A 25,455-nucleotide genomic window follows, 5' to 3' on the forward strand; every position below is an offset into this window, starting at 1 on the left:
GTGACAAAAACTATCCTAAAACCTCCCGGGTCTATGTTACCTCCCCTCTAATTTTCAGCCAAATCGGTCAAGCCGTTTTCATGTTATGTCGTGACAACGGAAAGCGGGTTTCATTTTTATATATATGGATAGATTACAAGCCTGTGCAAAAATTTGGTGGTGATTTTGGATTCTAATTATAGCTATAGCTAGGGTCTAAGTTTTTTTTTTACATAATAATCTACACCGTCTATATCACTATATTATAGGCATACCTTAAAGAAAAAAAAATGTTTAAATAAATTAAACAACAACATGTAATTTGTCTATATTTATTTATTTATCGGAACAATTCACTACTTTGTATGATATGAAACCAAACAGTTTTGGCATTAAATATCGAAAAATGTCTATTTACTAAAATTGCACATCTAATATTGACTACTACTAAATGTAATGTTACTACTATTTATTTATAACAGACCTATAAAGAATAAAATAGAAGGTAACAATTTATAAATAAAGATCACTTTGAACAGAAATATCACTGGCTTTCCGGAGATATTTATAAAATTAAAATGTGAAGTATAAAAGTAACAAAACAAATAATGATAACTATCTTCATTTTTATAATTATAATTACATTGTTATATTTATAATATATTACATAAATATTGTATTATTTGAAATTGATTAAAATGACAGTCAAAAGAATATTGGATTGTTGTGAAAATCATGATTATATCTTTATAAACATAAATTAACATTTCATATATCATAAAGTAGGAAACGAAACTATAAAAATCTTGTAAAATGTAAATGTCTCCTGTATTTATGTTTTTCGGCAAGAATACTAAGTTGTACTAAACGACAAATAAAACTTTATTCTTGTTACTTTAAAATAAATACATATAATACGAGACACATTTATTTTGGTAGAATTAGAGCCTGCTACAAAAATATTTTTTATACGATATATTTATAATGACCAAATTAATTACTCTTTAATTTAAAAGTGCTCGTACTTTGAGACATTTTAGTTAAAAGGGAATTTTATTTTATTTTCTATATTTAAATGTATATAACATATATTATGATAAATTGTGTCATGGACATGGTTTTTAACACTTAAACTAATAAAGATTGTGTTACTATATTTTACAATACAGGTGTTCAACAAAATATACAATCATTTAGATAAAATAATCGCAAATAATTTGTTAGACGACTTCTATAACGTAAAATATGAAATTTTCAATAATTAATAATTATTTAGAAATATTTTTTTACAAGTTTCTGTATTATCTACAAAAATATAACACCTGTATTTAAAACAATTTTGTAATATTTTTCTAGAATATCAAATCTATCAACAATCTAAACTCGTAATATTTGTAACACACATTATATTATAACTTAAAATAACATAATTATTCTCTATTAACTTATCACAATATTTTGTGACCTCTTAAATAAATATTATACAGATTGGAAGACATTTATGATTTTGTTGTATCTCTTCGTACATTATCGTACGATAAATTATATAAAACATTATTATGCCAATAATATATTTTAACTTAATATAACATTATAATAAAATTAACAATAAAAAATATATTTCAAGTTAGGCACTGAGCATATGTAATTAAGTCGGTGTAAGTACCAGAACCACATCACTTTTGTAAAAAAAAATAATTTGCTTTTAAATCTAATTGAAATATATTTTTTATGTTTGAATCACTTAAATACTAGTTTCGTTAGTAACTTCCTGTAGAAGCTCCGGGGCTATTAACGAATAAGTCAATAAAAATAAAATTTATTCTTTTCTTCATAAACGATTTAGATGTCAGTGAACAATTATAATTTTGTATACTGTAATTTATAAATTCGCACATTTTATTTTTTATAATAATATGGAAAGTGCAATATTGTCCCATAAAAATGAAAACTATATTTCTTAGATCGTCAAAATTAAATTGTGCTTGTGATACGAGTATCAATAAATATATGAGCTTTTTTTTTATTTGTGTCAACATGTATAAAACTTAGTTTTTTTTTTAAAGTCTAATTTATGGCAACTTTTTTTTATTTTTAAATAGTGTATAGATTGAAATTAACGAAAATTAAGTTAGAACGCCAAAAATATAGCTAGAATAATAAATATCCGAATACATAATGGAAAAAACTACGTGATCACTTCCAGAATGTGACTCTATTGAGTATGATATTAACAAAAAACTACACAAAATATTATTAATATTTTTATTACTAATTAAAGAAAACAATCTTGTCAAAAGGAAAAAACACAATACACGACAATTCTTTGAACGTTTTATAACAAAAATCAAACTTCAATTTCAATTATGTGACTTTTGATGCACATCAGACACTATTTTTTAAAATAATAAGCTATAATAAAAATATATTTCTGCAGTGATCCCTAGTTATGAATCAAAATTAAATTCCTGTCCATCGAGCGAAAACAGAACAAAACAGTATTTTATAAAGAATTTTAAATATTTTTTTGTTTCAAATAGAAAACAGGGACAGTCACGCAACTGAACGTCTGAAAAGTATAAAGCTTCATCTACATGGACGCTATTATTATAATTATGTAATATTCCAGATCAACATTTAATAATAATCAAGAAATACTATATCTTTTCAATAATGGAACAAATAATAACAAAAAAATATTGTACCTCGTTTACATAAAGATTGTAAACATGAATAAAATAAAATTGATCCCCACAGAAAACTATTATTCTGAATTTCTGAAACAACATCACTGTTTCCATGTAAACTTAATTTTATAGGATCAGTCATGTTGTGACTTTGAGCTCAGCCCGTATGTGATCATAGATTTGGTCACAAAACGGAAGTCACATTTTCATACTTGCCGATTAAAAAAAAATTATAAATAATTATTTGTAGTTTTTTTCCATTTGATGTCATTTTAAACAGTAACTTAAAGAAATGGCGGTTTCTAGAAATAAACAGCAATCCTAATATTTGGTTACGCTGTAGTAAAATTCAAACACAAATCTGAACATAAATTCCGTTCTTGTATGGAGCCAGCAACAAAACGTCTACGTTCCTCAAAATCCTTTTGACTTTAATAGTAAAGTAAAGTAAAAACCAGTAGTATGTCTAAGTAGTGCCTGTTTCAAAGTATTAGGACCCAAAAATTGTGGCTTAAAGTACTATAAAATGCGGTCACAATACTGAATGTTCAGGTTGGATCAAAATTTCATCATCGTAGTTTTATACGTTTTTTTATGTAAATAAGCCAGAATATTACAAATGAATTGATGAATATTATTAAATGATGATATTTAGAAACTAAACCCCTTAAAAAAAGTATATCGTCCGTAGAAAAATCGCGAAATATTCTTGATCCAATCATACGAATTCAGCTGGGGACAAGCAAAAAAAGCCTACTCCTGTTTATTTAAATGCTGTTAAAACAAAATAATGAATAATTGGAACAGAAACTAATATAATAAATTAAAATTAAATGTATATTCTTTGGTCCAGTATCTTTAAAAACTCAAATAGTTAATGGGTTTAAGAATGAAATTAGGTCAAATCCGGGGGACAAGCAAAAAGCGCACTTTACACAAATAAAAAAAAAAGCTCATATGCTAATATTCAATGATATAACATCGAGACTGGCAACCAATGTGAAATCTAAATAAACGTTGAGTATCTAAATAAAATTGAGCATGGTCATTCAAATCGAGCATTTTTCACTCACGTCAGGTTTGGTCGAGCCGAATTTAAAATTTAACTGAATTCTACTGGCCTTTGATAACATAGACATAAGTTTAACTTTAAGTATTACTTAATAAGAGATTAAACTAAAAGTTTTTGAATTCTTAGTCAAAGGCTTGACTAATATAGAGGGATTCCTCTGACACATAAACATGTTAATTTATATTGTTATAATTAATTATGTGAATGAGCAATGAATTGCACATACAAGCAGTTCCGTTTAAAAAAGATCATACAACTTCGAGAACTTTATTTTAAAAAAAGCATTGCCTTTATTTTTTTATAATATTTCAAACAGTAACTGCTTATACAGCTGTATTAAAAGTTATCTTAAAAATTATGGCATATTTCTGGTTCGAATAAATCTACTAAATACTATACTAATTGAGCTTTGACTTATTCTAAGTAAAAATTAACTCAATAACATATTTATATTTGGTTTAATTTCTACAAACGTTATGAAACAGCACCTTTATATCACTGTGGTACATGCATTCGATGTCTATGTCAACACAGTAGGCAGGCAAGCAAGAAAATATACAAACAAAACATTTTTGAAGTCGATTAAAAAATATATATTCGGACATTGAAAAAAATGGAAAAAGAAGTAGGTATGTGATGAATAAGAAAAAGAAAATCTGATTTATAAAATATAAAAAAAAATATATACATTTTTAGCACCTTAGTGATTTTTTTGCTTGTGTCTCTGTGTTTAAAATAAATATCTGATAGATTTTGTAGCTATGAAGAGGAACTTTCCTAGTGTGATTTTGGCTTTTTATTTTAGTTTTTTTTTACGAATGCCATGAAGGAAGGCATTTTTATTTAAGTACTTAACATTACTTATAACTATTTTTAAGTCTAAAATTTAAAACAATAATATTATTTTATAATTAGTATTTTTATATGTCAACTATATGTATAAGATTCGCTAAAATATCTGAAAGATCAACAAACATAAGTAGATCATTTACAAATTTTTAAAACAAAATAATAACATAATTGCAACAAATTTTATGTATGCAAATTTATATAAAATTAATTAAATTAACATATAATTTATTTTATAAATATCACTCTTGTTATACTTTGAGCCATTTCATTCGTTTTTGATAGGTGATGATAGGAAGATTATAAATAGAGAATTTATAAAATATTCGAAGTTCTTGTTTGTACAATGTGAAAAGAAAAAGTTCCGCTTGTTACAAACAAAGCACCTTTGTAAAAAAAACATTTAAGACGGAAATCAAAGATTTAGTCATAAAATCAATCGAGAGTTGTATTTAGTAAAATAATATTTAGAGTCAAACAAGTTTAAAGAAATCACAAACGAAACTCTTTCTGAATATTTAAAATAAGAATTACATCTCGAATATTTATCTTCTCTAATTTTAACATAAAATTTACCTATTATAATTTATAAAATTACTTATAATTAAATGTATTAATTTATAATTATATATGCTGTGAGCAATCTTCGTTGTGGTTAGTTGACCATGAATATCGGCCACTCGGGGCACGCGGCTGGGGGTGGGATGGGAATCGGAGACCCTCCCCCCACTGACACTACTTCAGGTATCTGAAAGTTCGTACTTTAGTATTTATTTCGAAATTATGCAAAATACAGAGGTGTTAGCATATTTTTTTGCATTTTGTTAGTAAATTACATAAATTTTAACTGTGCATAAAACTATTATTGTTATATTATTTAATTTTGCAATATGTTATTGTGCCTTATTACGCGTGTAAGTTACGGGGGGGAGGTATTTCATTCCTGTTTCCCGTTTCTTGCAATTGTTGTACATACCATTTTGACTATAAGCCAGTGGTTTATAACTCACCATGGTTTGTGGGTGGTGTGGCGGGTGGTAGTAATGGGCTGGTGACACTGGTGGGGTTGGGTAGCCCCAGTACACTAGCGGTGGGGGCGGCAGCGTCGGCCCTAGCGCTGGGTAGTAGTACGTCAGGGGACCTGTCACATACATAAAGCTAGTGTAAGCGACGTAAAGGCTCTTTGGGATGTCTGAGAACATTTTGACAATCGCGGCTCCTTGCATTTCTAGTCTAAGCAACTGGGACATAAATAATTGAACTTAAAAAGTAATCCTATGAAAAAGTAATTAAGCCACACATGCTCCTTTATTAAGCTGTTTGCTCACTGTAGAATACACGAACGTTCATTCTATTATTATAAAAAAAATATGAGTAGATAATTGTGTCAATGTCATCGTAGTTACACAGTGGGCAAAAAGCTTTGGGACATGATGTAATACATCTCGGTCTACAGCCATCTGTGAATGATATCAAACGACAGAACATTCAATAAATTGCGAGAATTCTCGTTCAGAATAAGATGGTAATATAATTCAGAAAGTTTTTGTAGCTTTTCATAAATAAGTCATGCAATTGTTAGTCACACTGAATGATATGCCTAGTCGTCAATTCAATGATTTACAGGTATATAATAAGTAGTATTTTTGTGCTATCCTGACGACGTGCAGGAAGTAAATATTACTATAATTAAATAAACATTTTGTTATTTTTTGTGATGAATAGCAATGTGAATTTACTTCTTCACGTCGCTCAAATATATACGTACCAATAATATATTTATCCCATTAAATTTTAACCCACTTATACGCCTAATATGAAGGCCCCATACATGTATTATTTGTGAAACTAAGTTAATACTAAAATGCTTAGCGATTATAGAACGAATTATAAATTCGGAGAGGTAAAGCTAAGCATTTTGTCGTCATACGACACGGATAGAGACGTACACAGTATATGTATGTTAGATATGCTGCGGATACTTGGCGAAAAATATCTCTATAAAAACAATACAAGAGTTGAGAGCCCACACCAAATATAAAACTTCAAAAGACGGATATTCAGCACACCGTTGCCAAATATCCACATATTCCGCCAGATACCCACAGCAGTCTTATGTATGTAATTATTAAGAACAAGATGAACAACTCACCGGGTCTCTGAACGCATTAACATTTCACCAAAGCAGTGCGCACTTACACCAATACTCTGTAATGTTACACACGTCGTTGTTGCCGCCAACCACCAAGCTAGTCTGCGGACTTTACCAAACTTATGCACGCCTAGTACCCTAGTACTTTTAGCACCACTAGTTTGTGATCTCAATTGGTATTTTTTTAAATTTATAAAAAAAAAATTGTAAGTTATATTTTACCTTAATATTTTTTATATGTTATAAATTATAAGTAAAACTAAATACTTAAATTTATAATTTAGTTGTCACACAACAGTCATGTGAATATATATCACAATTGAGGTCACAATAAAAATGCGATAAATCAAGAGTAAGATAGAGCTTATTTCATGTGATCCCAAAACAAATGATAGATAGATACTTACGCCGCTTCATGTTAAATACACTGCCAACACTGTGTGCCCACTATCCGACCCAGCCTAGTGGGGCATACACCATACACCCATGGACCTACCTCAAGTCAAGCACAAAACATTTGTCTACAACACACTAAGCGTTGAAGTCCCGCGGACATTTTGTTTAAGTCTGTCACCGGTCCATGCATTTTTAAAGCGGAACAAATGTAGTAGAATATTGTTTTATACTTTGGGGCATAGCGGTTTATAATTAAATAGCAATCTGATAGAAGTATTAATTAACCTGAGAGTAATGTATTTATGTGATGAATATATTTACACAAAGCTAGAAAAGATAAGAGAAGAATTGAATATAATGTACCTATAGGTATGAAAAAGAAGAATTAAGCTATACTTTTATATTTATCTACGTAGATAAATTATACATTGAATTCGTTAATAAGAAAAGGAGATGTTTAAGTAAAATGGTTAATGTTTAAGTAATTTTACCAATACAAAATCTTTGAAAGTAATTGTTTAACCTGACTATGCCCCAATAATTTTTAATGAAGCCTGTGCTTGTGTTCGTTATTCATCGATTTAAGTGTCCCATGGGTTTATACAAAGTCCATCTGACTATTATAGACATATAGGAACGTTAAAAGCATTAGGAGGGGCATGATTGTGCTATATATCTGCTCTCTTGTGAAGGAAAAGTTATACTAGAGAAAGAAGTCAGTAGGTATCTATGCATCGACACATATTATGTGATAAATTAAGTGTATGTAGGTAAATTGTGCAGCCTGTTTCATTTTTATGATGATCGGAATTTACATTGAAACCAGCCCTTCATACGTTTTTTTAAATATTGAGATTTGTTTGACAGCGTGTGCATCAAAGTGGCGGGACCCCTTTTGTTTAAAACTTTACCTATTGTATGTTTTGTTTAATTTATTTGTGAAATATTGTATACTTACGTAAGTTTTGCCCACTCACCCGGAAGTATGTTAGTAAACATAAAAGGACGATACTGTACTGTAGCGGAGACAGATCAAGCGTCGAGTGTTAGTGTAACCCTTCCTTCACAAGTACCTCTTGCTATCTACGCGACGAAGCCTCGAATACTCCGAAAATGAAGCTGATTTTACATTAATTTCCACAAAAATGGTTATTGAAATAGAACAGTTTTATTCTGGGTAATAGTGTCTATACTGTGGACATTAAAATATATGATACTATAAATTAGTCGATATTCCATACCCAGAATAAAGCTTGTGAAACAAATATGTATATTGAAAGAAGATTTGTATATGAACAAGCCAATGGTAAAATCAGATCCACTCCAGACTTTAGAAGTAGTACATATAGAGACAATAGCACAACCACAAACCAGAGAAACTCGCAATTATCATCTAACATGTAAATTAACCTTTTATTTCTAATCGCAATACACTATATTTATTCAACTAAAGTTATAATAATAAAAAAAACCATCATGATTCTAACAAGATGAGACAAAAACTCTGTAAAACGGAAAAAAAACTTAGTTCTACTTGATAATAACTACATTTTTATATGATTTTCCGGCTTCAAAGTATAATTTGTAAGCGCATCGAAAAAGTTTTTCTACGTTAATATATAAATGATAACTGTTGTCGAAACGCTTTGGCAGTTCATGTTGTGACCCGTGACATTTGTCTATAGTTTAACGAACAAAACATCCGACTTCCTCACACCACTTCCCCCAGTCACTACACAGGAACTATTTTAATAATATTTAGTGCAAGATATATCGGAAAATATGTTTTATAAAAACCATATATAATTATTAACTTATTTATTTTTTGTTTTTAATATAAACCCTTCAAAATGAGACCGATAAAAACCATCACTAAAAATTATCAAAATACCTTCATTGATTTCATTTGAGCTCCGTAACGAGACTAAGGACAAGCGCAGAATCTTCGAGAGAGCCAGAGAAGAAAGAAGCTGTGATTATAGGTTTGCGTGTTAATGACTGGAGGATAGGACCCTTACCAAGACTGAATGAACTTTACCTCATGATACTATGTAGGATATATTCCAAGGTATGGAAGCGTAATGCACAGACGTAGCTTTAGAGAACTCATATCGTCACTTCATAGCCATATTAGTAACTCGATACAAATGCATTGAATGCGACCATTCGGAGACACCCCCCTTCGAACCATAGTACCAAGATAAAGTTACAACCGTGTACATAATTTCATGAAACAGTAACATACAGTTCCGTATTCGAAACTAATTGGTATCCGGGCGCGATGTGCTTTGGAAAACTACGGAAGCTAAAATATCGGATTATATTTTTTCAACCCGAGCCATGCAACCCTTTTCCTTAAAATTAAGCGGTTCATGCTACACCCTCAAATTTTAATTTCGGAAAACGACATATATTTCTGTTTTTAATACAACAATAAAGTGTGCAACACTTACCGTCATCTGATGGGTTTCATGCAATTTTCCATAACACAACCCGACGGATACACCATAATACAACATTTTTGTATATATAACCATTAATAAACACAGTATTGCATTGTAAAATAGACTAAATTATAATTTTGGCAACTTGAAACGTTTAACAGATCTTTATATGAATATTTCATATATTTTCGAGAAAATTACCAGTTCAGATTGCCAAAATTACAAGTAAGTAAATAAATTTAGAAATGACAGAACAAAGATTAGCCATTACACCGTGTACTTGTGACTAAAGCCCCATACCTATATTTGTGATTATTGAGACAATGACGACACCATATAAAATGACGTTAACTTATAGTTTATAATATTACTCCATAATACAAGTCACCCATTTGGATTATATCTCTGTATTTTACGTTCGGTTTTTATGACAGTTTATGATATTTATAATTAGAAATAAGTTTATTTTTTCTGTCACGTTTTTGCGATAAAATAAAGGAATATAATCCAAAGATATAGCAGTAAATTATAATTTTAATGTATTCTATTCTATGTGGTGTGAGGTAAAGACGATGAGGTTAAGCTAGGTGGTATAACCAGGGTTACTCGGTGATATTATATTGTAATATACTTTGGAATGTAGGTATGGGAGAGGGATGGGAACATCATGGGAATTGCAGCCGACCACGATTTATAAATTTTCACGATTTAAAAACTTTAAAATAGATTTGATTTTATAAATTATATTGAAGTGGATTTTTAACTTCATTATAAACGAAAATGTAAATAAACGTAAAAACGATTCCTGATGATTTTAACTACATAATATCCTTTAAATATTAATTTCATATAACTCAAGAATAAAGCCGAAAACCACGGAAAAAATCAATTCATTTTGCATGTGTTAAATATGAAATGATTAGACACGGAAGCAAAACACTAATATTATAAAGATATTTACTAAAAAAAAGCACAAAAAGTGTACGCACGCATTGTACTCAAACAAAAAAAAACAAAACTTTAAGTAAATCTTATCGCTTAAATAACCTACAAAAATGTCGTGAAGCGAATATATTGCATGACTATTAAACATTTATAGATATTTAAAAGCTATTGGAATGATAGAAGATTTTCGCAGAAGCCATATTGTGCCCTAAAAATAACCTCGAGTTGTATTTTTTTGTTATTTTCATCATAAAAATGTGGTTCTCTTACACTATTTATGCAATACATAAGCTTCGAATGACAATAAGTACCTAACACTTTCTCAGACTTACGATCAGCCTTCAAGAAATTGGCAAAACATTGTCTTTTCATCATGGAATGTTTAATATTTAAAAATCACAACGACATCTAATCACACTGTTGGGGCTGCCATATTGAAGGGCTATTTAGCTGCATTGCCAGATTAAAATATTTTTTTAGCCAAGCTGTATCCGAAAATCCTATTGCGTAATATTTTTATTAACTTTTTATAAAGTGAATGTTAAATTAATGGTCTATTTTTCGCGCATGGCAACCCCCGTCTTAAACCGTAAAATAAAATCATACAACTACTTGTCATTGATTAACAACCTCTGGTTCACTTAATGATAATTAAACATATTAAAATGAGAGTTCAACAATATTTAAAGTCAACTAATAAAATCAACAAGTATATTAAGTAAGTACTTAAACCTAGCAATATCGAGCTGCCTAATAACTGCCTTTATAGATTTCAAACTTAAGTTTGTAGTAAATTCATGATATTTCCTTAAATTAGCGTAAAAATAGCGAAGGCACTCCATACTTTTGAGCTTAAACGTCGAAAATGTCATTTTTTCTACCCTGTTTTTTGGCTAGTTTGTGCCAGACGTAATGTAACCTTAACTTGGACTTAACTTGGGCCCTCAAATAAATTCTATGTATTTCATAGGCCTGTCTTCAAGTAAAGGTGTTCTTTTCAATTATTGGCATTAATTTATCAAACAATGTGCCTTAAAAAGTAAAACATTTAAATTCTACACCCTTCACTCTATGCGGTTACAATTATTTAAATTGTTTAAGTTTTCATCTGACATATTTTGTGACATGGTCTAGCTGTCTCGACGCACTCAAGAATTTAAACAAAATACGGCGCTGGATGCGTTTGACTTTTGAGCATCTATTTTTGACAGAAGGATGAAAGATATTTACTTATTTATCGTTAATGTTACCTTTATTTCCCGTCAGGTACTTTTGTTTTAGCACGTTAGTTCTTGTACTCAGTAACGTAACGAGTCTAATGTTAAAATATTATTAGTTAACTGTTTTATAGTCTACTTTATTGATTAACGTAGTTATTTATGTAAAATCGAAGGCATATTGATTTCGAGCTTTGTTTCTCAGTTATTTTAATATTTTTTTACAAAACGCGACGTTTAAAACGCAAATTCATAATTAGACATATTTTAAAGGCACGTTTATCTACTTCTTAACTTCAATATAATATTTAAACGCCCGGATAATACGGGTACGTGGGGAACATGGATAGCGTCGGGAAGGGTGACGTCATCGAGCCGGGCAGGGCCGCACTCAGGGCGGAGCCGTAGCCCGCCGGCAAGGCCGTCGGCAACGCTGTCGGTAACGTGTTATACGTCGACAACATCGGGCTCGTGTTCGCGTAAGAGAAAATCGGGGCCGACGTGCCGTAGGAGAAGACGGGTAACGATAAAGCGGGGGTCATTTGAGGGGGCATGTAAGGTCTCTTTGCGGGGGTGGCCTCGGTTTGTTGGAATGCTCGCTCGTACGAGCGTTTGGTTGGTAATATTGTTTGTTGTTGTAACATTTGAGGGAGTTGGTAGGGCTGGGGGGCGGGTTGCTGCGCGCGGACGGCCGCGTAGGGGAGAATGGGGAGGAGGGGAGGGCGTAGGGAGGCGAGGAGCAGGTTCTCGTGCTGGCGCGCGAGCAGGCTCTGGTGCGCGATGTGGTGCGCGAGCAGGCGCGGCGCGGGCGCGGGCGGCGGGGGGGACACCAACGTACCGGGGGAGAGCACCTTGGGCGACGTGGCGGGCGTCACGCCGCCGGTCAGCACCAGGTTCATGTCGTCGCCCGAGCACTGGAACACCTGCACACAACATCGTCTATATAAGTAATTATGTATATTTTTGGAGTCATTTATTTATTTGCACAAGACATAATATGTACAATAGCTTTAATTTACTTTTTAATAGATAGATGTTTATTAATTGAATACAAGTAACCTTAATTTGCATTCATTTAACTTTTCAATCGTTTAAAATTAATTTCCTGCACTTAAGAACCGGTAGCATTTATCTTGTTGGCAAAAAAAACTGGTTAAGTTTTTGATAAAAACTTGTGTACCCGGTTATGTTGCGTTTAAACATTAATGTTTAATCTTGCTTGCACATACGTAAAATTATTACGACTTTTAAGCTTTTGACGGGTGGCTAAGATAATTATATTCAAACTCAAACTCAAAAACAGCACTTTTTGAACATCAAAAACAAAAGACAGCCCCCAAAACCCCCCCTTCATCATTTCCTGTGTTTTTTTCTGGGAAGAAGTGGCGCAACAAATTCCCCAGCAACACATGTCTGTCTGTAGTTTGGAATATTGTAAACAACTATGTACCTCGATATACCGCTGCTTCTTGCCGAAGGTCATGTAGTGGTGGTGCTTCTGCTGCGCGCACAAGAACGCGCTCGCCTCACTGTCCATCTGGATGAACGCCTCGCCGCTGGGGTGGCCCTGAGATTGATAAACTTGTTAGAAAACTTGCTACCACTTGGACACAGGAGGATACAAGAGCTAGGGGCTAAGTAACTGCTGATTGTTCATAAGGTTAGGCAAAGCTTGGCTCAATAAGTCCTTGGATAAGTGACCGAGTGATCTCATAACGAGTTCCTCTTGTTTGGATGGACGTTAAATTGGCCGACGAAGGATATCTTAAGCGGGAAACAGCGACAGTGGAACTTACCTGAGCATTGTATACCATATGTACTCCTTGCACGACAATGTTTTTGGCAAACTCGTCTAAGAATGTCAATATGTGCTCGACCTGCAATAGAATGAGGTATTAGAGACTTCGAAATGACGTCACAATTAGGCCTAAAGTTCGAATAAGTTTTATGAAAAAATTTAAAAGAAGGCAGACTCCTCTTTATTCTGAAAGAGCGCATCATAACCACATTGTAATGGTTCTGGCAACATTTTAATAGGTCTCAGTAAAGGTATTATCGGTTGCCCGGATAACTGACTTGACGAGGTCAGAAATGCAGTCGCTCCATGTAGAACACTGGCACTCAGCTGCATCTCGTTACATTGGAAGCCGACGCCAACATAGTGGACAAAACGCTAAGCCGATGATGATGACTATTACCCAGAATATAATCTTACCTGCGCTTCATAAGGCAAGCCCCTGAGCCTAACACAGTCCTTAGCAGTTCCTGACGTGATGACGTGCTGAGGAACCAGGGCTACCGGGAGTAGACCCTCAGCGGGAGCGGGGGCTGTTGATGGAGTACTTGACTGGCTGGTACGCGTCTCCAAGGACCTGTTTAAGACCTGGGGAAAGTTGGAGCTGGTTAGAAATTGAAATATGTCATGGTTGAGAGGTTGGCAATATGGTGCAAATTTTTTTGTGTGTACTTATATGTTTATTTAAATTAATTTAATCTCTTTATACAGAGTGCTACAAAAAGGTGTAAAGCTGAATGGGGTTAAATAGTCCTGTATACGGAACCCATTTAAATTGCGTGTGTGGGTAATAACCACCACATAATAAAAACACTAAGCTTTGCATTGATTACTTCGCCAAATAGTTACACATATTATTTATTTATTTATTTAATACTTCTTGCACATATAGTACAATGGCGGACATAACGCCTAAGGCGTTGTCTACCAGTCTACCTTTGGGGCGGAGAGAAAGTGTTGGTAGGTGCAAACAAAACCGAAAAACTAGTATGAGACATAAACCTACATATATTAAAATACACAAATAAGTTAATAATAATATATATGTGTATATATAACTATATAAATATGTACACTACATACAATACTAATAACATATCAAGAAAATTAATTTGAAACTGACTGTTTATGTTCCTGCCAATTTCCCAAGATAGTGGTCACGAACTTTGAGTTTGAAGGTGTGACGGCTATTTACCATCCTGATCTCCAGAGGTATCTCATTCCAAAGAAGAATAGATTTAACAAAGAAGGAAGAGTGTATGATATCAGAACGATGTGTAGGACATTGTAGAAGGCGATTTTTGAAAGAGCGTAAATTTTTGTCATGATGTGAGCCAAGATATTTGAAATGAGAAGTTAAATAAGAAGGTGCAGTAGGGAGTGTGAAGAATAGAGAAAAGAGTAGTCAATGCCCTCACCTCACGACGCTGCCTAATTGGCAGCCATCTGACCTGATAATTATTACCTACATAATTATTTGTAAAACTTGTATATACCTATACTTATCTATTGAAAACATATACATTAGTACAAGTTTAGTAAATCCATTAAGTAAAACGAATTTCGTTTACGTGACTCAATATTTTCTATAATACCTATAATATCATCCTCCGAGCCTTTTCCCAAACTATGTTGGGGTCGGCTTCCAGTCTAACCGGATTCAGCTGAGTACCAGTGCTTTACAAGAAGCGACTGCCTATCTGACCTCCTCAACCCAGTTACCCGGGCAACCCGATACCCCTTGGTTAGACTGGTGTCAGACTTACTGGCTTCTGACTACCCGTAACGACTGCCAAGGATGTTCAATGACAGCCGGGACCTACAGTTTAACGTGCCATCCGAAACACAGTCATTGGTGTCTAAGATATACTTAGAAAGTACATACAAACTTAGAAAAGTTGCATTGGTACTTGCCTGACCTGGAATCGAACCCGCGCCCTCATACTCGAGAGGTTGGTTCTTTGCCCACTAGGCCACCACGACCTACCTACCTATAATAGATAATATAGAGGACTGCGTCCAGCCACCGCCGCAAACACCACGTTTTTGTAACGCTCCGCACTTAAAAAATCGTAAAAGTGGTAAATTTCGCGAGTACAGTCAAGTGTTATACACCAAAAGACGCGGTTTTGTGCAACGCATGTGATGGAGTAAAGTGCTTTAGCCGGAAAAGTCAAACAAAAATTTTCTTTGTGAAAAACTTAAAAACACGTGCTATTGGAGACAGTTTTCGTGAGTTATTTGCAAAACTAGATCGATGACCCCCCGATATTACTTGTCAATATTATTGGGCACAACAAGGCGCGTGCAACGATTCCTCACCGCTGAAAATTGGATCATCCACTGCGAAGATATTAAGAAAATACTACAAAATTTTTCCTCACCACGTGGCACGTGGTCATAGAAGCAGAAGTGGTAGGACGCTGGCGTTCATAGGACATCTTAAGAGTCACCATTGAAGACTCCTGACGTTTTCAGAAAAATTTTACATAGCCTGAAAACGAAGATATTCGCTAACAAAGTTGACAACTTCAGGAGCCGATACAACAAAAACTTCAGGCAGAACCCCAATTTTTTACACCGGTTCCAGCTGCGCGCTACTTCGCTGAAGACTTAGGTTATAAACTTAGATTTTTAAGACCCAAAATAGCTTAGTTTTACTACTTTTTCTGAAAATTTCACATTTTTTAAATCTTTATTCTGAAAATTTTCAAAAATATTCAGTATTTTTATCTCATTAGAAAGCCATCAAAATAACACATTTTTTACAGTTTTTTCCAGATTTTTATGTTCAACGGTTCCTGAAATATTTATTTTTTATTGATTTTTCCTAATTAATAGGAAATAAATAGTTTTAAAATTATTTTGACGACAGGACTGTGTCTGGGACAACTATTCGACATAGTTTGAGCCCGAACTCGCGCCCAATAACTTCAAAAACAACGGTATTAGCCTTGAATTATTCTATTAGCAGCTTTGACTTTACACACTGATATTGACCCCCCTATACAGAGTCAATTCAGGACATAATTTAAAGACACGGACAACATTCCCCGTTCTGATCCCACCATTCAGACATAACATTCACAGTTACGTCACAGCATGTATCGTACGCCAACGACATCTGGCGCTAGCCAAAATCCCGCCACCCCCCCTCCCTCTGCTTCAACCGCAACAGTGCAAGACGCTGCAAAGACTTTTATTAGAAGACCAAACACAAAGAGGAGATCACTCGACAATATGGACCTCTACAAAAAGCAGCAACACAACTACGCTGCCCTACCGAGTGAACAGCTCCTCCAGGAAATTATGAAGACTTTCGAGGATATACCCTCGAAAGTACATGACTACCCTCACATGAGGAAAGACATTAAGAATTTCCTGGAGGTGCAATCAGACAAGGGTATCCGAGCTATCTTCGAGCTCAGCAGACGTATACAAAGTCTTGAAGCAGCGGCCCCTAAAACACGGACGCCTAACAAAACGCTGTCGTCCGACGGGGAAGTAAACATCTTAAATAGGTTGGGAGAGGTGGAGGCCAAATTGACCACTCGGCTAACCGAAATAGAGACCAGCCTAAAACACGGGTTCGTAGAGCTAAACGACGGCAACAACGACCGAGGCTCTGACATGATTGACAAGATCATCGATCGGATCGACGAGACTGCAATTCCCAATGGAAAATTGACCGAGGAAGTCAAAGTCATTGGGCAGAAACAGTCTCTTCTACAGGATCTGATCGGCAATATTGCCAGTGATGTCGTGGTCACCAGGGAAAAATTAGAAAAGGTCACAACAGCAAGTGGGAGCGATGACCAGCCTACCATGAGGACGTACGCAAATGTCGCGGCCAAACCAGGGCGCCGACCGGCTCTTCACTCGTTGGCGGTAACCCTCGAAGGCAATCTGGAGACTGCCGACCAGGTGCTCGCCAGAGTGAAAAAGGCGGTCGACGCCAAGGGTACTGGCCTCAAAATAAATAAAGTGCGTAAGGCCAAAAACAGCACTGTCATACTGGGCTGTGATACGGAAGAAGAACAAAACAGGATAAAAGAAAGGATAGAAAGCCGGGGAGAGGGACTAATCGTAGCGCCCATGAAGAATAAGGACCCACTCGTCGTCCTAAAAGATGTCTTTTTGGACAGTGAAGACGACGAGATGGTTAAAGCACTTTACGCGCAGAACACCGAAATCTTCATGGGCCTACCAGAAGAAGAATCTCAAATCAACATTAAGTATAAGAAAAGGACCAGAAATCCCAAAACCACGCATGTTGTGATCCAGGTCAGGCCCAAGGTATGGCAGAGAATGACGGAAGCTGGAGCCCTCTACCTAGACCTCCAGCGGGTCAGAGTGGAGGACCAGTCTCCGCTCATCCAGTGCACAAAGTGCCTAACCTTCGGTCACGGCCGAAAATTCTGCACTGAGAGTGTGGACAGATGTAGCCACTGTGGAGGCCCGCACCTGCGCGAGAAATGCGCAGATTTCGCCGCCGGAATTGAACCGCAGTGCTGCAATTGCACACACTCTAAATTGCAGAAGGCGGATCACAACGCATTTAGTGCAGAATGCCCCATCCGGAAGAAATGGGACTACCTGGCTCGAACGAACACAGCGTACCTTTGACTCCCCCACACAGCGGAACACTATACACAACAAACAACACACAAAACACAGATATAAAGGTATATAATGAATATATATTGATATATCTATAACACACACATCAACACTGAACACGCACAGAAACAACAAGCTAAGCTTAAGAAACATATACGCAACAAGAACTGGCAATAACTATATATAACATAGTATATATATATCTTATTGACAAAAGACACGGAAAACGATACAAAATGCAAAGAAACACTAATGAGTCAAAGAGAAATGAATAAAGTTACCGACCAATGCAACAAAAGCAAAAGTAAAATTTATAATAGCTAACAGAAATAGAATTCATACCTAAATATTACTTAGAAATCTCTAAGTAATTACTTCAAATAAATATTAAGAAAACACAGCTAAATCGTTGTTAAGTTTGTTAATCGCCTTTAAGTAAATTTAGACCTAACACCGTAAGAACATAACAAGCTCTGCTAGGATAGTTAAACTTAGATATTATATGAAGATAGAATTGTCACGTAGAATAAGAAACGAAAATGTAGACCTAAGAAATAAGTATAAGCATAAAGAAACACTAGCACTGTCTAAAGTAAAAATTGTTAATAGAAAAATGAAAGTAATAGTCAACCCTAGCAGTTAATTTGTAAAGCAAAAAATTATTTATAAGAGAAATTAAACTGTAACTGTTCTGTAACAATAAATTTGGAAGTAAAACATAGACTAACGTAGAATAAGGAATGTGAAGCACATTAAAATGTAAACGAAAAACATATGTAAACGATGAAACTGTAACAATAAAACCACAATTGTGTCAATAAATACTACCCCGAAAAATAAAACAATACATAGGAAGAGTAGCGGGAGTCCCACCCGGCTAAGAAAGAAAGATGATGAATGAAAGAAAGATACAGTATGAGGCATGTAAGTGCGAGAGGCATACAAGTGAGAACTGGAATGAATGAGAAACATAGATAAATAAGGTCCCGTTGAGCCCATGAACGGGGAAAAGCATTTAAAAAAAAAAAAAAAAAAAAAAAAAAAAAAAAAAAAAAAAAAAAAAAAAATAGATAATATATAAAACATGTAGGCAACGCTATTCCGCTAAGTAGGTACTAAAATTATTTTTTTCATGGTGATTCGGTGTCAAATGTGCTAAACGTTGAATAATAAAATAAAATGAACTACATTTTAAATAACAACTTGTCTATTGCAAAAGTGTTAATTACGATGACAGCAACATTTATGGATAGCCTTTATTTTACTTTGCCAATTAATATGCTTTACGAATGTAAAGTGTTCATTCTAACAGACACAACAAAAAAACATAGTTAAGGTGAATTTAGCTGCCTCAGCTGTTGAACCTTATTCGCGATTTACCTGACTATATAGTAGGTAATCTTTTAAAATTAGTAATTAAGCATAATAACATAATAATGCCATAACAAGAAAAACAAAAATGTTCGTCATGCATTCTCCGATATGCAACGCTTTGCAAATCGTTGCATGAGCATCGGTCGCACTTACACCTAGGTACTTACCATTAACCCCAATAGCCGGCTAAGACAGAAAGATAGGTCAATACGAGTTCTAAAAGCTTTTATAGACAATTTGAAATGTAAACTTAACTTTTTCTACTTCTAATAAGTACTTAATCCGGGCCTCTTAGGGTCGGAGACTGCCGGGGCTGCGCGATTGTTCGAAAGACCGCGGCCCTGGTATGTAAAGGACTCCAAAAGGAACATGGTGGGTTTTATTCACTATTTCTCTTTGGGGTATCTGACAATTTCCCATCTCAATTAATGGTCCAATGGGCAAGTTTACAGCTGGTTATCGTTAAGTTATTGATAAATGGTAAAACTCGCCCGTAGTAATCAACATCTAAACACAGTGTTTATCCGATCTCCGATAAGGACGAAAACCTTTCGAGGTTAACCCCAAAATTGAGGGCAAACAAGGTCTTCCAAGTTTCCAAGTTAGTGACTTAAAGTCCTTGAAAGCATGATCAGACTTATTCAAAATCGTTGCGTTTACCGCCAAACCACAATTGACATGCGATTGTTCGAAACAATTTCAGTTCTCAAGGATTGCACGAAGTATTGTTGTCTTAGATATCATGTCAGATTATCATCAGTCAAACAGAGCTGCTTCTGTAATCTATACTAATATTATGAAGCTGTATAGTCTGTTTGTTTGTATGCTTGCTTGGATACGCTAATCTTAGTAAAAAATATTTGAGGGTTAGAAAGCCCATTTATCGAGAAAGGCCATAGGCTACTTAATATCTGTGTGCACGGAGTAGTTTGCAAATAAATAAACCATATTATTATAAAGATAAATGACTTTCTGAACTAAAACGATGTTTTATAGTTCCAGAGATTTTCGTCAATCAAACTAAACATTCCGTAACTAAGTACCCACGTCCCACACAAATTCACAATTTACCTAATCTTCAGAAAACCTGATAAAATGAGAATGGTACCTACTTATTTGAACTGGTGTAACTAAGCAGGTAGGTAGTCTGATAGTACCAGGCCAGCATAATAGACGATTGTAAAATCGCACAATGTGTCACGGTGGTACCAATAAATACTAACACGGCTAAATTCTAGATAACATTATGATTGCTGATTATTTCATACCGGTTTCCACCCGCGGCTTCACCCGCATACTTCCGGCACATGCATAAAAAGTAGCCTGGGCCTAAGTTATTCGGATAGAAAGCTATTTGAACTGCTTCCAAGTTTCATCAAAATCTATCCCATAGTTTGGTGTGAAAGAGGAACATACAAACTTTCGCGTGTGTACTAGGATTCGTAAACATTAAAGAACTCCTACTCCTTGCCTTAATTTAAATTCAAAACACATACTTAACCCAAAAATCTCAGGAAACAGAGGAGATATGCAACATGGCAACATTAATGAGGCGCGACAATTAAACACATTTTTGTTTCAAACAGCTGGTCTTTTGTCAAAACAAATCGGAGTAAAGGACCCAATTTTTTTCTTCCTTTCATTCACATATGGAACGAAATGGGTAGCGCTTGAATATACAATAGAACCGCATTCTTTTAAGAGAGTGATTCTTTTCAAAGTCAGTCTTTTGTTTTATATCCGGTCCGTTTGTAGAAAGATTTTGACGTTAGCAAAGAAGCATTCGATTTGTTTAAGTAATACAATTTTTGGGTGCTCCCTAAAGTACTTATTTTTTCTTCTTTTCAGTATTTTTCGTTACGATATAACGGCAACAATAGATACAGTCAACTTCAGGTTGACTAACTATTAACAGTTTTATAGGAAAATCGTCTTATTACTATTGAGTTAAGGTGCATGACAGTTACCACTGATGTGCAGTTTACCGTACCTACAATGTCTGTGAAAACAACCACCTAACTATCACGGTTCATTACATATAGAGTGGTGACCATAGATTTGCAGATGACAGAGGTATAACGGATAGCGAAGTCTTAGCAATAACGTCCGATATTTTCCTTTGGATACAGAACCCTCAAAACATTAAAGTGAAAACCTCTTATTTTTAGGAAGTCGGTTAAAAATTGATCTCAACTAGTGCGTCGGAATCTAATCAACAAAATATGTTTGCTTGAAATAGACGCGCGTTACGTCCGAACGCTCTACTAGTCTTTGTTTCAATGTATTCGTGTCAAATGTTATCAGTCCTATACCTAATGCTTGAAGGAGCTTCCTAGCTTGTTTGTCCTTTCTCATTATCAACAGTTTCTAATGCTGCTGTAAATATCTTGTTATTTTTGTCGTATCTTAACTTGTTACAATATTGCTTAAGTATCCTAACTAATGTTATAAATGCGAAAGTAACTCTGTCTGTCTGTCTGTTACGTTTTCACGTCTAAACCACGGAACTGATTTTAATAAAATTTGGTACCTACAGAGATAGAGTTGACCTTGAGAAAGAACATAGGATAGTTTTTATCCCGGACTTTTGAAGAGTTCTCTTGAAAACGCAATATAACCGAACTCGACGCGGGCGAAGCCGCGGGTGGAAGCTAGTAATATAATTTAATAAAGATGAATCATTTCTTATTTGCACCCTAACGGCACCTAAACTACAGAATGATTTGAAAAATTCTTTCACTGTTGGGAAGTTACATTATCCCCGAGTAATATAGGCTATATTATACCCGGGTATGAGCCGGAGTTTCCACGGGACGGGGCCACGGGAAACCAGCTAGTGTAAGTGTATTTTAACCGCAATACGTAACGTATGTTGATTTGACTTCAATCTTATTATTATGTTACATGACAATGTATTTTCTGATATGGTTTAACTGTTGTTATGACGCAATCATACAGTACATACTATGTACGTTTTATAGTTTGAACGTCACGGCGTTTAGCGTGGAGAGTTTTTACTTAACAGTTTCTCCAGTTTAAAATCTAATAAAAGATGCCAAACTTTTTAAGCAAAGATAAAGATACTTTAGGTATTTTGTAAAAACATGGTACAAAGTACTGAGATATTCATGGAATTCATAAGAAAGACCTAAAAGCGATTACCCCAGATTATTCTAGAAAATTGTTTAGGTAAAAGAAAGGCGCATTCCGAAAACATTTATGGTAATAGCTGGTACCTGAACCTACCTTCTAACATTTTATTTGAACCTATGATACGTCTGTTTCAAAACCTTTAACTTTGACACTCCCACATACTGCAAACTTTAAGTCGACCTACAGTCTGATAGGGCTCATAATTTTGTACGCAGTCAAATGTACGCAGACAAATTTTTGTGCGCACATTACCACACGGTCACTATCTAAAATTCGACTTAAAAAATTATAACTAATTTTTCAAAATCAAATAAAAAAAATCAAATTTGTCAAAATACACTATATCTATATCTACCAATCTGCGGGCCAACTATCAGCCCACATTCTATTCTGCAGAATACTCAGTTAAAATCAAAACCAAAAAAATCCAGCAATATTTGCTTACCTGTTGCACTTCAGCAGTAGTAGACCGGAACAGCTCAATATATCTGGCTCCAATGGACTTGCGGTGTCTCGACAAGGCCTTAGGAGCATCGTCCTCCTTAGCGAAGAGTACGAAGGCGTCTCCCGTGGCGCGGCCATCAGCTCGACGAACGAATAGCACGCCTTCTGCCCCGTCCAGTACTAGGACTGGGTTGTCGCCCGTCGAGAAGAAATCCAGCTAGAAAATGAGGTTATAGTTAGAATTTATTGGATGAAGGACTGTAAATTTTCTTCCAGAGATCGTTAATAGTTGAATATCTTCTTGTACTTATGTATAGGTTAAGTCTTGAAATATGTAGAGAAGACCCAATTATCATCTTAATCTAAGGAAATTCTTTAATAACACGGTACAGGCATGTCTTAGCACCTATTTGGGATCCGATGTTTAATCCTTACTTTATAAAGAAAACACACGTTCGATTTGAAAAATTCTTTCAGTGTTAGATGACTTATTTATCGAGAAAAGTTATTGAGTACTTTTTATCCTGATGCATGACCTAGAATGCATGATGAAATATATCATACGGAACGCGGGTGAAACTGCAGACAGTAAATAGTTTCTATATTCTATATGCATAAACTTAATGGACCTACATAAGTTTAATGTTATAATTATAAAAGCAAAACGTTAGATAAGTTAGGTAAGCTATTTGCTTAATCTAAGCACATAATCTAAAGGTTAGAGGTATCATCGGAGTTAACTTGTTATTATCAATTAAACGGCTTCTGATTGGCCGATAGCCTGTTGTTATGTACTCAGATATGAGATAAAATGGTGTCTTTAATGGCAGTTAATTATTTTATTTGAATGAATAAAGTTGACATCATTTTCTATCAATATCTTGTGAAGAACTTGTAAACATCATCGTGACTGGGTTCTTAATTTGTCCAGGTTATTAAAATGTAGAACTACCTATCATGTAAAATTCCTAAACCGCAACCCTGGATTATTCCTTAACATATTGCTAGCATAGACCTCAAGTAGACAAACATAAACAAAACCAGCAACAGAAATATACCTACATCATCCGTAGAAATTGAAAAATCCGTAAGAAATTTCAACCTTCAAGGAGGGTCCATGTGATACAACTTGGTGACAAAAGAGGAGAAGAAGACTTAGTAACAGGCTAATTTTTACTCTCTGGGTGGGTATACTGATACTGTTACAGCAGTTTTTATCGTCCCACTGCTGGGCACACACAGGTCTCCTCGCACATGGAGAAGGATTGAGCATTAATCACCACGCTTGCTCAATGCGGGTTGGTGATTTCAGACTTTATAGTCCATTTTTCCTCAAGATGTTTTCCTTAACCTTTTTATCAGCCATTTGTTTCTAAGATACACATACTTAGAAAGTACCTACATACAAACTTAGAAAAGTTGCATTGGTTCTTGCCTGACCTGGAATCGAACCCACACCCTCATACTCGAGAGGTTGGTTCTTTACCCACTAGGCCACCACGACTTTTTTTGGGTGGGTATGGAACCCTACAAAACTAATCCATTCCTTCTAATCTAAAATACCAAAGACCAGTATAAGTAGGAACTCACAACTTGTTGCGGCGTGGCATCATAGGGCAGTCCTCTCATCCGCACTATGACCTGAGCTCCTCGGGAGAGGAAGGCGGCTGCCTCGCAAGTGGCGCCCCCTGCTACTGACAGGAAGTCTTCGCCGCTTGCACGGTACACCTGGAGGGAAAAGGAATGAGATTGATAATGATTCGAACTTTTTAGAAGTATGTGTATGAGGAAAAGGTTGTAAAGGATGGAACTATTCTGGAATAAGCTAAGAACACTAAGGGCCAATTAAGAAAATACTGGTGGCTGAAAAAAATGAAATAAACTGAAACATCTTAAATGAGTTTCTTGCCAGTTTTTCATGAGACCTGCCACCATGAAACTGGTTGCTTACGTTCCATAAGAACATGTGTAGTCATTGATTTGCTACATTTTCGTTAAAAAGTCTTTCTCTTAAAGGGAAGTTCATTTGCATTAAATAGAGAATTTCTGTAATTGATTGAGAGAACTTCAATTTCTTAATTCCTAAGTAGGTACGCGTTTTCTACTACAATGATTAGGTTCTTACCTCAATGTACCGTGAGCCGATATGATGTTTATGTCGTTTGAGCGCCATGTCGCGGTGCTCCTGGGACACGAAGCGCACCAGCGCCTCGCCGTTACGTCTACCTTGAGGCGAGAGGCACAGGGCTACGCCACCTCTGTTGTACACGAAATACCATATATTAGTAGGAGAAAAAAGAAAAAAAGCAGGCCATTGTGGCTATGGTC

The 25,455-nt window shown here is 35.0% G+C and overlaps 1 protein-coding gene across 1 annotated transcript in view; it reads right to left on the minus strand.

Annotated features, from left to right (window-relative positions):
- Window positions 1-297: 297 nt before the first annotated feature.
- LOC124641659 (RNA-binding protein fusilli) overlaps window positions 298-25,455 on the minus strand; it is a 103,367-nt gene continuing 78,209 nt past the window's right edge. Inside the window, exons 8-17 of the mRNA XM_047179829.1 lie at window positions 25,253-25,385; window positions 24,718-24,855; window positions 23,129-23,344; window positions 13,957-14,124; window positions 13,538-13,618; window positions 13,192-13,308; window positions 12,580-12,664; window positions 5,598-5,728; window positions 3,627-5,335; window positions 298-1,992 (exon numbers count right to left, since the gene is read on the minus strand). Of these exons, the coding sequence (XP_047035785.1) occupies window positions 5,243-5,335; window positions 5,598-5,728; window positions 12,580-12,664; window positions 13,192-13,308; window positions 13,538-13,618; window positions 13,957-14,124; window positions 23,129-23,344; window positions 24,718-24,855; window positions 25,253-25,385 (1,162 nt within the window). The 3' untranslated portion in view covers window positions 298-1,992; window positions 3,627-5,242. The remainder of the gene's footprint in view (window positions 1,993-3,626; window positions 5,336-5,597; window positions 5,729-12,579; window positions 12,665-13,191; window positions 13,309-13,537; window positions 13,619-13,956; window positions 14,125-23,128; window positions 23,345-24,717; window positions 24,856-25,252; window positions 25,386-25,455) is intronic.

The sequence above is a fragment of the Helicoverpa zea genome, chromosome 22, assembly GCF_022581195.2.
Source record: "Helicoverpa zea isolate HzStark_Cry1AcR chromosome 22, ilHelZeax1.1, whole genome shotgun sequence".
In the NCBI taxonomy this organism is placed as follows: Eukaryota; Metazoa; Arthropoda; class Insecta; order Lepidoptera; family Noctuidae; genus Helicoverpa; species Helicoverpa zea.